At 37.1% G+C, this 14,422-nt stretch overlaps 1 protein-coding gene across 1 annotated transcript in view; it reads left to right on the top strand.

The window, feature by feature from the left end:
* The window catches only part of CEP290 (centrosomal protein 290), a 101,255-nt gene that overhangs the window by 85,823 nt on the left and 1,010 nt on the right, over positions 1-14,422 (top strand). Inside the window, exons 47-55 of the mRNA XM_044980233.1 lie at positions 1,556-1,690; positions 2,774-2,860; positions 4,301-4,465; positions 5,126-5,248; positions 5,690-5,862; positions 7,509-7,650; positions 12,899-12,972; positions 13,109-13,212; positions 14,216-14,304. Of these exons, the coding sequence (XP_044836168.1) occupies positions 1,556-1,690; positions 2,774-2,860; positions 4,301-4,465; positions 5,126-5,248; positions 5,690-5,862; positions 7,509-7,650; positions 12,899-12,972; positions 13,109-13,212; positions 14,216-14,304 (1,092 nt within the window). The remainder of the gene's footprint in view (positions 1-1,555; positions 1,691-2,773; positions 2,861-4,300; positions 4,466-5,125; positions 5,249-5,689; positions 5,863-7,508; positions 7,651-12,898; positions 12,973-13,108; positions 13,213-14,215; positions 14,305-14,422) is intronic.

Raw genomic sequence — 14,422 nt, 5'->3', positions numbered from 1 at the left:
CAGAATCTTGTGCTGATAGAATGAGCAGCAATCAGTCTGATTCAGGGGAGCCTTCTAATCAACCTAATGATTATAAGCTAGAAAATATAAAAATGAATAATGGAGTGGATAAACACACTGAAGAAGATACATATGGAAATCACCAAACCTATATAGAGGGGACTGAACCAACCCCAGGACTTTGTGAAATGCCCCAGGTTTGGCACTATAGCAGTCCTTTAATCCTTCGCTTCCCTATTAGCTGCATTGTTTATATGTGTAAATGATATAGACTAAAATATTTATTGTAAGATAGTTTGTTTCCTGATACGCATTTAGTTTTTTGATTATCTTCCTGCTGTGTGATTTTTTAGCAGTCTGTGCTGTGACAATATCATTTATATTTATTAGAGAGAATATATTTTACTAGTGGGGCAGTTACTTTATTCCCCCATGTTTTTATTGGTGATACTTAGTTCATTAATTCTAATTATTTGTGGAATTATCAGAGCTGCTTTATTTTATCTTTGCAGGTTTCTATTTTTATTTTATGTTTATTTCAAGGGAGACCATTCTTAGTTTTTACTGCCTTATCTCTACTCATGTTGTAATCCTATGAGACTAAATCCCTTGCACATATTTGCAGAATTGGGCCCAATGTGGAGTTTTTTATTTCCCTGTTCAGATTTTTTTTTTTTTTTTAATCCAAGCAGTTTGATCTTGTTGAAAAAGAGAAAAGGTTCTTGGGATTTTTCTTTTTCTTCTGAGACTAACTTTGCATAAATTATACTAATAGTTGGACCCTCTTGGCTAGTGACAATTTATAGCTGTTTCAAAGCTGAGTCTCTATAAAAGGATAGTAGAAATAATTACACGTATCTTTTATTAATTCTTGCATTCTAATTTCTTCATCTTACCCGGTGCTCAGATTCTATAGTAATTAATTTGGTACAAAATACCTAGATGGATAGTTACAGTACGGTCTCATAGTCACAGCAGTGGACTGGTACTCAAAGGGCCTGGCTTCTATTCCTGGCTCTGCCACTGATGCTCTGGTTGACTTTGGGCAAATCACTTCACCTCTGTGTCTGTTTTCCCCTTTGTAAAAATACGGATGATAATGCTTGCCTCCTTTATTAAGATCTAGAGATGAAAGGTGAGGTATAAGAGCTAGGTATTACTAGGAACCAGATTCACATATCCTTTTCCTGTTGAGATACACTTTACTCTGAATGATCTGACTTCAGTGGGGGAGTGATTGAGTAAATGTATCAGAAGATGGCTCTAAAATAGATGCTATTCACAAGTAGAGTATCCCTGTTTAGAACACTGTAATTTTTTTCCTTTCTAGATTTTGAGATTTCAAACTACAGTGTTTATTTTTGCCAAACAGAAGTCTATACTGTTTTATACCTTCACTTCACTTAATTTAATTTAGTCTCAGTATTTCAATATGGAATGTAACAGGATTGTATCTTCATTGCCCAGATTATTGATCGTTATCCAGTGTAACTAATGTAAGGATTAATACCTCAACATTTAATAATATTTTATTCTGCTCCTTCCCTTTCTTAAGACGTCAGGAATAGGATCAGATGATCAGTGTCAAAGACAACAGGAGCTTCAGAAAGAAAATTTGAGGTTATCATCTGAAAATGTTGAACTAAGATTCCAGCTAGAGCAGGCTAATAAAGATCTGCCAAGATTAAAGGTATTTTTTTTTAGCATACAACACATTTTAAAGGCTCATTGAGAATGTAAATGTACATTTTAAAAAAAAAACTTCTGTGAACTCTGTTGTGCGAATACGTATTCCATACATACTATCTATATTTGATGTAAATGTATTGAAAACCAAATACACTGGGGGCAGATTTCACAAGCCACCTGTAAGGCCTAGTCTTTCAAGTAAATACATCTACTTACAGCTTAGGGGTCTAAAGCCCCCATCCTGCAATGAGTACCATAAGAGTGGAACCCTGCACCCTCAGAGAGGCACTGTAAAGACAACAGAGTTGTGCATATGCACAGAGTCCTGCCCACTGTAGGGACCTAAATATGTACCTGCAGTTTATCATACATAAATGTTTGCAAATTAAAAAAATAATAATAATTAAATATGCCTGGGTAAGAGGTCCCTTTTAAATTTGTCCCTTTATGGTATAAATTATGGAGTGGGGTAATTGCTGTTCCATAGTGTAGTTGAAGCCAGCTTCCCATTACAGTCCCTATTTTCAAACTGGCCCTTTCCCAACTTCTGCCCCCCATTCTCCCCCGTCGCCCAAAAAAACCCAATCCAATTTCAGATTGACGTCTCTCCTACTAGGGTAGAGTTTACTGGGAAATTTGGAAAAAAATCAGAAAACGTAGTTTTTGTTTTTTTTAATTATTCCTATGTTATAACATATTAGTTGAAGCTAGATTGTGCTGTACCCTAAGAATCTAGATTATGAGAAAACATACAAAACTCTCACATAATCTCTAATAATTTTTTTGTTTGGGTTTTTTTAAATCTTTATAATGCACTTAATATGTAAGACCAGCAGCATTCTTTAATGTTTCTATTTAAGAATAAAATATGGGGGTACTCTTAGAGGGGATGGCTTTTGTAAACTGTGTGGTTGGTAGCAAGTGATGAATTATATGGCAAGGGGGAAATTATTTTTTGGTTTTGTTTCATGTTTTTCAAAGTAAACTAACTGAAGCTGGAAAATTTGTAATTAAAAAAAAAGTTTAAATTCACCTGTTAATTGAGTAAAACCTAAATAAAATGATTATTATTTGTATTCTTTAGGACCAAGTAGGTGACTTGAAAGAAATGTGTGAGCTTCTCAAAAGAGAGAAAGCAGAAGTCGAGCGCAAGCTAGGCAGTGTTAGAGGGGTGAGTAATGCCATTGTGTTTTTCAGAATAATTAAATGATTGAAATACACAAGATTACTAGTAAGGTTTAATTACAACTGAAATGTTTATCATCAAGCAAAAGAAGATGGGAAATATTAGTTTTTACACTTAGTTACCTCTCCTTATTTTATTATCTTGGTACTTTAATTAAAGATCCAAGATACTAGTCAATTGTCTATTACTGTTAGTAAAATTTCTCACATACTTAAATCTTTGCAGGCTCAGGGCCTTAGTCTGCCATCTGGATTAACAACAGTTACCTGCAAAAAAATATCTTCACCAATATGAGAATATAGCCATAAGTGTATGCAAATTGATATTTAGTATTGTATTTGAAAATCTTTTGATAGAGCTAACCAAATGGGAGTAGGATGTTAGACAGTGGAACCTGTTGCTAGAGAAATATTTTGTTTTTTAATATGCAAGAGGATTATATAAATGGAGCTTCAGTTTGCCTCAAGCCTATCTTATTGATTGATGTAGTCTTCAATTCTCTTCTCACCAGTACACTAGTACAAGTACACTGCAAGTATAATGGTGTGAAGTACACCCTTCTTCATTCCTCAGAAGACTAGAAAACAAATACTGCAGCAGAAACAGCACTCCTCCGTTACCAACAAGTGCGATACTTATAAGATGCAAACACTGTAAGAGCCGCACTTGTGGCTCTTACACTGTACAAGGAGCGAAGCTTGCTGCCTCCACAGTTTTTGTTCCCTGGGCTTCTCAAGAAGTAAAGAGGAGTTAGCATAGTGCTGCAGGGAGCCATAAGAGGATTCCCCACATTCCTTTGACCTCCTACACTATGCCACTGTTTCTTCACTTCTTTACTTCAGAAGCAACAAGGTCTGCCTCCTCCTTTACTGGATAAGAGGAAAGTAGCTGTGAAATTCTCTTAATTTACTGAAGTGATTGTACATTGGAGTTTACTCTGTGTAGAGTCTTTTTCTCTTCCCTTCACCACCACCCCCAATTTAATGAAGTAGGAAGGGGAGGAGATAATCCACTGAAATGCAGTACTTCATACTTGCTTGACCCAGTGGTGCATTCTAAAGGAATTAGCACAGTGGAACTATGCTAATATGTATGTATAAATGCAGAATTTTCATAGCACAGTGTATTTACATACCAAATGAATAAATGTTGTGTCAGTTCTTTTGTTAACACAAAAATTTGGACCCCCAATCTTGCAATTTGTTGTGCATGGACTTCCTTTGTGTCCTCCACCTGCAGGTAACAAATTTCAGATTCAAAACTATAATCCCAAACTATGGTTACCTTATTTTGTGGGTTTACAACAAAGCACAAAAAAAAAAAAGACTTCAGACATATTTGATATCTCACTTAGAATTTCAAGCATTTACTTCATTATGCTTTTTTTTTAACTTTTCTTTTTTTCCCCCTGTCTTTTCTGTGCAGTCTGGTAGAAGTGGAAAGACCGTTCCAGAATTAGAAAAAACCATTGGTTTGATGAAAAAGGTTGTAGAGAAAGTGCAGAGAGAAAATGAAGATCTGAAAAAGGCCCCAGGAGTTGTCTCTAATGAAAAACTAGTTAGCCTTGAACTTGAAAATGAGAGGCTAAAGGTACTGATTTAGCATTCGTTATTATTTTGTGTAGCAACTTATATGTAAATTAATTAGGAAAACTGATGAATAATAGTATTTCATCTAAAACATAAATAACTTCTGTAGTGTTTATAATCAAACCAATTCACATTATTTGGCACAAAAATTTGTTTGTTAAAAAAAAAAAACCCACAAATGTGAACTTTGTACTACACAGAAGCAAAGCTTTACATATGCACTTCCTCCACAAAGTACTAGACCCACCAAACAAAATAGATGCTTTGTATTATTTCAATCTCATATGAGTAACTTCTAAAGCAAAATGTGAATTTTATTGTAATTCAAAACGTGACAAAGAGTCCTTTGGCACCTTATAGACTAACAGAAGTATTGGAGCATAAGCTTTTGTGGATGAATACCCACTTCGTCAGACACATGTGGTGGAAATTTCCAGAGACAGGTATAAATATGCAGACAAGAATTTATTGTGACACAGAGATGTGTCTCTAAGGGAAATTATTTTTATGCATTTGAGGTATAGACATAAGCATGTGCTAAAGTGCTTTGCTGAATTGGGACCTGCATGTGCTAGATAACTGTAACATTCAAAATGAGAACTCGAAAGATTCTAAGTTGTGTAAATACATATTTTTGTTTTGTTTTTTGTTTAATATTTAGTCTGAAATGGAAAAAATGAAACTTCATCTGGGTGGCCAGCTGAGTATGCGTTATGAATCAAAAACCAGAGGCATGGAAAAAATCATTGCTGAAAATGAGAGGCTACGTAAAGAGCTGAAAAAAGTACGGTTATAGGATAGCATCCAGCCATTTGAGCAAATGGTTGGTTATATTAAGCATCTTTTCTTTTAATCTGGCTGGAACTATACATACTGAATATTGAATTTACACTTGTTCTGCTCCCTAAATACAAAATAGATAGTATTCATTCTATTCTTGATACCATACCAATTTGTGCTGTAGTCCTATTAGATCACAAAGGCTAAGCAGAATCGAATAAGGCCAGTGTCTTGGATGGGAGACCTCCAAGAAATATCCAGATGCTATTGGAAATAGTGTTTATGATCTAGTATGTGGCCCTCTTCCTTCTGAATCAGTACTGACTCAATTTCTGAGTGTAATTTTATGGAGTTCAGTGCTGCGTGAGGTTCTGTATTTTGGATAAAAGAAGCATAAATGCACTTTGCCACAATGTATATAATTTTGTGCCTCATTGGACAACAGGAGGCTGACACCGCAGAAAAGCTACGAATAGCAAAGAATAACATAGAGATAATGAATGAGAAGTTGACTGTGGAACTCGAGGAGACTGTTAAGAGGTTAAACTTTGCTGAAAGCAGAGGTCCACAACTTGAAGGAGCTGACAGCAAAAGCTGGAAATCAATTGTTGTAACAAGGTAGGAACTGAGAATAAAACAGGCAGAATGACTTGTTTTCTTTCTTAAGTATTTTCAAATGAATGAAACTTTCATGATCATAGTTCTCAGTTCCTTTTCTAAAGCATTTCTTACTGACCTCATAGCAATCATTGACAAATTTACTATATTACATATGTTCAATATACAAACTTCCAACCCAGATCCAGCAAGCATGTAGCCTCCTCAGTCATGTGCCCATACACCCTGTTGGTCTCTGCTGCTCTAGAAACTGTTTCCTGTTCTGAGAATGAATCCTCCCTTGCAGCTGCAAAATGCTGGATTGCTATGCTGAGGAGATTACCTTCCAGATTCTGCCCTGTACTATTACCAAATATTGTAACTTGGCTTTGAAGAATAATTTTGTGGTATTTGCTGAGCATGATAAGCAAGTCCCTTAGCATCCTACCATGAAGGCAAATTCCTCCACAACTGATCAAAAAACCACCCACAGAACTCTTGAAAGGTCTGTGACCTGAATTTCTCAGACTTTGCCTTGTTAATAGTACTCTGGTGGTGGTGGTCAATGGGAAGCGGTATAAAGAGGGGTTATGCTGCTTCAAAATTACATTACCACAAAAAAACTCAACAAAACACTAGTCTGAGAGGAGGAAGGAGCCCCTTCTCCACATCAGGAGTATGATGGTAGATGAACCCCAGGCATCCTACAAAGGATTGGAGAGAATAGAAGGTAATATACACAGACCCTTCTGCCTACCTTTCCCAGATAGTATATTTTTAGTAAACAGTTGGGCCTGGAGCCAGTCAATTCTTCCACCTGTAGTGGACAGGAAAGCGTTACTCTGATCTTAAGGCATCAAATTCCCACAATAACTATATTTTCCCAGAAAAATGCATAATAAAGAACATTTTCTTAGCTAATATTGAAGGAAAGTGTTTTCCACATACTGTGGTAAATTACATTAATTGCTCAGCAACACTATTCATGTAACTTCCATTCTTCTACAGTCCATTCACTTAATAAATGTTGCCTTGTGGATCTTTTCTCCTAACTATGAGTTATTTGACACTAGATTTACTCTTATTGTAGCAAGTAATTTAATGTTGATGAATTTCATACAAACTGCCACATATCATGTTCCTCAGCTGTTCCCTTGAAAATCAAAGCAAACGCCCTTTCTTATGCTCTGTACAAGGTATTTACAAACAGGATTGTTGTTTTTCCAAAACGTTGACAGCCTATCTAAATAAGAGTGTCTGCACTAGAACTCTAGAACATTAATGGTATGTCTGCACTTGGAACTGGGGGTGTGATTCCCAGCTCAAGGAGACATACTCATGCTAGCTTTCACTGAGCTAATGGGCTATCAATAGAGTGTAATTGCGGTGGCACAGACAGAGGGATGGGTACACCCTAAGTAACCATTCAAGACCATAGGTACGTACTCAGTGTGACTAGCCTGTCCTGCTGCCTGTGCTGCTTAGCTACATTCCGTTTTTAGCACACGTGCGTGTGTTCTACTGGGGTCACCATCTTTGTTTTTCAAAAGGTTAGTTTTTGCTATAGTCCTTTGGACTGTGTGTCGGGTTTGCAGGATGGGAAAAAATATTTTCTAGACTAGGCATAGTATTTGCAGAATGGCCTTAATTTTCTTTCCTGTTTTCAGGATGTATGAAACTAAGATGAAAGAACTGGAAACTGAAGTTGCCAAAAAAAATCAAAGCATTACTGATCTTAAACAGCTATTGCGAGAGGCAACAGAGCGTGAACACAAGATTGAAAAAAACACACAGGACTTAAAGGAACAAGTGAGTAAAACAGCCTAATGGTGACAAATTTATCTTATCTATAATAATAAAAGCCGGTTTTTTTCCTTCCTGGTACACATCTATAGGTTTGTTATTGTAATGTTTTTCATTATTTGTGTACCCTAACTATACATTTCCATACTTCAGCATGTTTGGATTTCTTTTAAATTTAACCTTAACTGTGAATGTTCTTGGTTAATAAACTTAATATTGATCTAATCCCTATAATGTGATTAACCCTACATTTCTGATATGAACTCTCAACTTTAACTCCATTTTAACATAATTAAATGGGAAACATAATCAGAGGTAGATTTTCCTCCACTGTACACGTCTAAACATTTATCACTGTAGTATTGTTCGTAAGTGCTGAGCTGTAGGTATGGATGTTTTAATGTGCCTTAAAGCTTTCTTCTAACTCATTCAATAGAGCTGTTTGTTGACTTTGACTTTCTGACCATAGTGCAAGAACTGTCTCCTTATTCAGACTTTAGCTTTCATGGGTTGGTTCAGAGGGTGGAATCCCACACTGTATAGGAGGAAGGCTTTCAGTTTGACATTTTATCATTTCACTTGTAACTGTTTAATGTTATATTCTGTATATGCAGCATGTAGAGATGCTTACAAGTGTATTTAATATATTGAAAAATATAAATTAATAAAAACTTTACAATCTTATGTTTAAAAAGAAAAGTTTGGTCAAATTTTTGGCCCACTAGTCTTGACAGAGTTCTTTTAAATGCCCCAGCGTAATTAGCCCCAGGACTCTATTTGCCAGGATTAGCCAAGTCTTGTCTTGTTTTTAATGTGTATGTCCCATTTCTCCAGCATTATATGAGCAATCAAAGGTTTGTCAGAATGCATAGAACTGTGACTTATTTTGAGTAATTTTTAAAGTTTAAGTGCTGTATTCTTCTTTGCTAGTTTTTGATTAAGTATCAGTAATCTGAACACTGGGCTGGGGCAAAATCAGCAGAGATCTGTATGTAAACTTTGCCGTTTTTTATTATCAATCTGGAGCAAGACACTTTGCAATTTATTTGTGTCTCTCAAATAAAGTTTGCAGCTGTCCTTCATCAAACATAACTCTATATCAGCAGAACAGAAGGTGTGGATGTGATTAAGAATAAACACTTTAGCAACAATAGATTAAAATACCCAGTACAAAAAGCAAAACTGTATGAGATCATTGACTATTACAGTTCATTTGAGAAGCATGTTCATTCAAATGCCCTAGCTGGAATAAACCTCTTATAGTTGAAATACAAACCATTGTATTCATAACATATCTAGCACAAAAAGATAAAGGCTTTATTTAGGAAATACTGATTTAAAAGTTTTGCTTTATTAAAATACTACCTCTAAATTCTCTCCCCATTGACCATTTCATCCTTGAAATATACCATCTGCACAGAATTCTCATTCTTGGGCCTTAGTTCTTTGGAGTTAAATTGGCAAAATTCCCCAGGCTCTGTTTTGTTTTGTTTTTCCAACCTGATAGTAAGGTGGAGTGTGAGCTAGGCCCCATAGTATACATAACTCACCCCTATTCCCATGTATAAATGCTTCCCTTTGAACATTCCATTCGTACCCTGCCACTGACAAAATGTCCCATTGACTTAGATCAAGAATACACTGTGATTTAAAGGATAGAACACAAGATGGAGGCTATGCCTACACTTACAGAAATGTACAGTACAGGCACTACACATGTAGCTATATATCTGTGACAGACCCCCAGGGTAAAATCTGGAACTGTGGGAGCCCATACACCCTTAACTCTTCAGCCAGGATTGTCTCTTCCAATGCTATGCTAGTGACAAGCGGCAAACTCATCCAGGTGCTATCACTCAGCTAACAGCATGCAGAGACACACTCAGCTAAGTTGCATGAGTGCTCTCCAAGCCACTCAAACTGTACACAGGGAAACATCAGCAAATTCCCCCCAGACTCAGCCTTCAACCCCAGAAATGTTATACTGCTCAAGACCCTCTTGAATGATGCAAGCTCATTAATTAGTTCACCACTTTATCAAAGGATATAGTGGACATGCACCAGCCTTTGTAATCTCAGCAGATTCCCCCAAGCGTTTAGGATGAACTCACTGGTTAAGATTAAACATTAAAATAAGTTTATTCACTACAGAAAGATAGATTTTAAGTGATTATTAAGTGTTAGGTATAAAGGTCAGAGATGGTTACATAAGAAATAAAAAGTAAACACACATTCTAAATCCTAAACTTTATCAGACTAAGCATGGGTTGAATCAATCAGTTTATCTCACCCCACTAGGCACTGTAAGCAGTTCACAGTTCTTAATACTGCTTAGCCTCGTTCCAGTCTCCCCAGTTCAAAGTCTTTTTCTTCCCAACATTCTTGTTGCCTTCAGAGGAGGTGTGGGGAGACAGAGGTGATCTTATGATGCCACTGTCCCTCATTTTATACCCTCAGTTCATGGGCCTAGAAAAATACTGGCTCAGACATGGAGTCAGGTATGACGTCCTGATACTTTGCTGAGTCAGGGAATTAAGCAATCCCCATTGTGTGGAGCTCAAGCAGCTGCTTCTTATTGAATAGTACATCTCTTGTTACAATTCTCCTGCTGGTCAATGGCTGGTGATGGTCACTTAACACATGTCAGGGTATAGGTCACATCCTTTGTTGCCACTAGAGAGCTAGCTGTGGGCGTCTCCCAGACTCACAACATATTTCAGTAACAACCATATAGCAAAATCTCATAACACCGTGTAGAATGAAGATATACATATTTTGACAGAACAGTAAGTTTCAGCAAATCATGACTTTTCATATGATACCTTACAAGGCATTCTTTGTACAAAATATAACAATATACAAGTGGTGAATATGGGGATTACAGGGTGCTATTTTGAAGTACAGTAAGTCACAATATCACAGTGAAAAGTAGACCACATCCACATTTGTCACTGTTGTGTGTAGCTACATGCCAAAATGAAAGGCTCTATTAGCTCCACACTACTGGAGCCTTTCACTGTGGCAATGGGAAGCTGGCAGAGCCTTTCACTGTGGCAGGGAAACACTCTGGCAGTGGGGTAGCCGCAGGTTACTGCACTGCACTAGTTAAAATAGCAGTGTAGATGTGGGAGGCACTGCTTGGGCAAGTAGAGAACCTGTGTAGGATATATACTGTAGGAGTTCAAGCATGTAGGATACTCTACTCGCTTAATCCATGCCTCATCATCTACACTATTTATACCCATGCTAGTTGCATGTGCAGTGTCTGTACTCTACATGCCACAGTAAGTGTAGACATATCTTGAGTCCAGAGAACTGAGTTCAAGTCCTGTCTCTACCGCTTACCTGCTGTGTGATTTTGAGCAAGTCACTTTCTATCTCCAAACTTCAGTTTGCCCTTCTGTAAAATTCAGCTAATACAACTTGCCTTTCTTTGTAAAGCACCTTTAATAGGCAGCAGGTTTAAAACAAATACAAGGAAGTTCTTCTTCACGCAGCGCACAGTCAACTTGTGGAACTCCTTACCTGAGGAGGTTGTGACGGCTAGGACTATAACAGTGTTTAAAAGAGAACTGGATAAATTCATGGTGGTTAAGTCTATTAATGGCTATTAGCCAGGATGGGTACGGAATGGTGTCCCTAGCCTCTGTTTGTCAGAGGATGGAGATGTATGGCAGGAGAGAGATCACTTGATCATTGCCTGTTAGGTCCACTCCCTCTGGGGCACCTGGTATTGGCCACTGTCGATAGACAGGTACTGGGCTAGATGGACCTTTGGTCTGACCCGGTACGGCCGTTCTTATGAGTGATCTACAAAGGAAAAGCACTTGATGAGAGTAAAGTATTATTATTTATCCTGTCTGAAGGATCTCAAGAAAGGGAGAAATTCTTTGATGTATCTGTCTCTTTGGATCAGTGTGTATCTAGCACTCCTCCTCCCTTGCAGGCTTCCCAAGCCAAGAGAATCTTAGGGCTCACTCAAATAGGCTCAGTGAAGTGACTACTATACTATTTCCCTCTGATCTGCCACCAGTAGCGAGCCATGCCAGAGCTCTTGCTAGGACCAGATTGTGCAAGCCCTCAGCTGCCACAGGAAGGTTCCATTCATCTGTAGCTAACCTATCCAGGACCAAAGCTTGAAGGGAGTGCATCCACTTTGTCCCAGAATTCTTGACATCTCTATATAGTCCCTTATTGGACTTACCTGCATTTTATTTGAACTGACTATTTCCCATTTATCTTCCCTTGTTTTCAACTGACTACCATATTTGCAACTAATTAGTTACTTAATTGCATTTATCTAGGTGATTTGCCAATTGTGCTATTTGTCTGATTCTTTGAATGCCTTGTTTTAACTGATTGCTGCCCATACCCACTGCCACCTCTACTTTGCTTTCTTCCATATTTGATAATGCTCAAAACTCCTTCTGATTCCTGACCACTTCCCTTCTCCCAAAACCTCTGAGAGAGAACAGTATGTGAGGATAAAGGACACTAATTCCTCAACTACTGACTATGGGCCTGATCCTACAACCTTTACTCATAAGTAATTGTTTCTAACAAAAATAAGGATCACATGATCAGGTCCTCTGCTTTTATTGCTTAAAAGAGGTTAGTTATGATCAGCTTCAAACAATGTGGAAGTTAATACTTTAAAATAGTGGAATTCATAGAGATTAAAATTTTACCTTCATTTAATTTTTTTTACCTAATCAAGTCCTTAGGGCCAAACTTAAAGGTATTTAGGCATCTAGAGATGCAGACAGACACCTAGTGAGACTTTCAAAAAGTGAGGTTAGGCCTAACTTACTTTGACACTTTTGTAAATCCCATGAGGTGTCTATCTGCATCTTTATGCATATAAATACCTTAGTAAATCTGGCCCTTGATCTTTATCTAGACTACTCTGTATTTTCTATTCCTTCCTACAAGGCAGCTGAAGCACTAATTCATATTTACTAGAACAGGCTTGTAGATAACTTTAGAGGCTTTATAGGAATTACCAGCATCTACAAAGACGCTTCTGAAATATTTTATATTGCAATTTATTTGTTTGTCCAATTAAAAGTTCAGTTTACCTTTTCTTTAAGATTAATACTATTCTCTCTGCTATTAGGCTTCTATTTTTTCCTTTCCCTGTATTACTTTAGCTATTGTATTCTCAAGTTGAGTTGCTTTGAATTAGTAAATGTAACTACAGATATTTTCAAATGTAAAACTTCCTCATTTTCCTTATACTTTTTTTAAACCTAAGATTGAGCTTCTCAAACACTTTCCTGAAGGTGCTAGCACAGAGCAAGGCCTTGCCAGAGAGCTTCAGCTTCTCAGGTAAAGTACTAAGAATCACTCCTAAAAAAGGAACCTCTGCTCCACTATGTACAGAAATGAGAATGAGATGTTCTTAGAGAGGAATATCCAGAGCAATTTTTACTCTTCACAATGTTTCAAATTAATTGTTTTACAGATTAACCAATAATCGGCTGGAGAAGGAAAAAGCAGAACTAGCTCACCAGGTGGAAGCTTACCGACATCAAACAGGCATCAATGCAAGCAAAGGCTCTGCAGCTGGTAGCCATTTTCAGTATCTAAAGTATAAGGATTTTTCAGTAATTTGGGCTGGAATCTGCTCTCATTTACTACACTAGTGAGAGTCGGGAGTAATTCCATAACAGTAAATTAAATTAGAACAGTATTATACAACTGCCACCGGAAATCATGTTTTAGGCTATCCACTAGCAAGTTTACAGCTACTTAGTACTGCTTGTAACCACATAACAAGTGTCAGGACGGGGGTGTAACAGTGGAACTATGCTATTAAATTAATTTTAAAAAGCACCTTTGATCTAAAGAACATTTACCACAGCTCTCTTCCTTACAGCTGCTGCCCCTTCCCTAGTGATTCACTTTGAGCCCTGAGGTATAATTAGAAATAGCTGGATTAAATTTTAAGACAATTAGGTATAGAAACTCAATGGTAAAATCTCTTCAGTTTTGGAATAGTCTCTCAAGAGAAGTGGTAGAAGCACTGTTGATTGGAAAATGCACTGGAGTAAATGACATAATTGCTTTCTTCTGTATTTAACAGTCTAGCATGGCCAGCCGCACTGGATTTAAAAAACAAAAATGTTTCAGCAGAAACATTCAGTTATCACAGTGAAATTAACAATGTTGGTCTTTAAACTTATCACCAGGAACCAAGGTTAATAAGACTTAATTTAAAAAAAACCAAACCTCTCAGAGCTATTGTTTCAGATTCATTTCAGATTCCGACTGCAGATTCATTAAGATAGCCCTGCACTCAGTCAATCAAAATGTTTACTTCACCACAAAGACTAGCTGCTTAATATTTTTCATTGAGACCTTGTTGTACAGAAATAGATGGAACCACCAGAATAGTGTTGGGGATGACTTTTTGCCACATTGCAATATTGGGTAACGGGGTTTAATGTTCTGCACTATGTATTGCTTATAAAATGTAATAGTTATGAATAAGTTAAGCATTTTAATTGTCTTGCAGTATCTTGAATTTAGTAATCTAACTTGTCCTTTTCATAACATGATTATTTTTTAGAGAAAGGCAGAATTGACAAGTTAATGGTAGATGTAGTAGATCTCCAGACACAGCTGCAAGCCTCAGATCTGGAGAAAAAGCAACTTACAGTGAGTATTGTATGGATACCACCACTGTGATATTGTTCACTTATCTTATGAACTAACGGACAGCTAAGAGAGAAGATTGCATCCACCCATTAGTTGGTCTTATATAATGGCCAGACTT

This window comes from Mauremys mutica, chromosome 1 (assembly GCF_020497125.1).
Source record: "Mauremys mutica isolate MM-2020 ecotype Southern chromosome 1, ASM2049712v1, whole genome shotgun sequence".
Classification (NCBI taxonomy): Eukaryota; Metazoa; Chordata; order Testudines; family Geoemydidae; genus Mauremys; species Mauremys mutica.
Note: the sequence above shows the minus strand (reverse complement) of the source record. Positions and strands in the feature narration are given on the sequence as shown.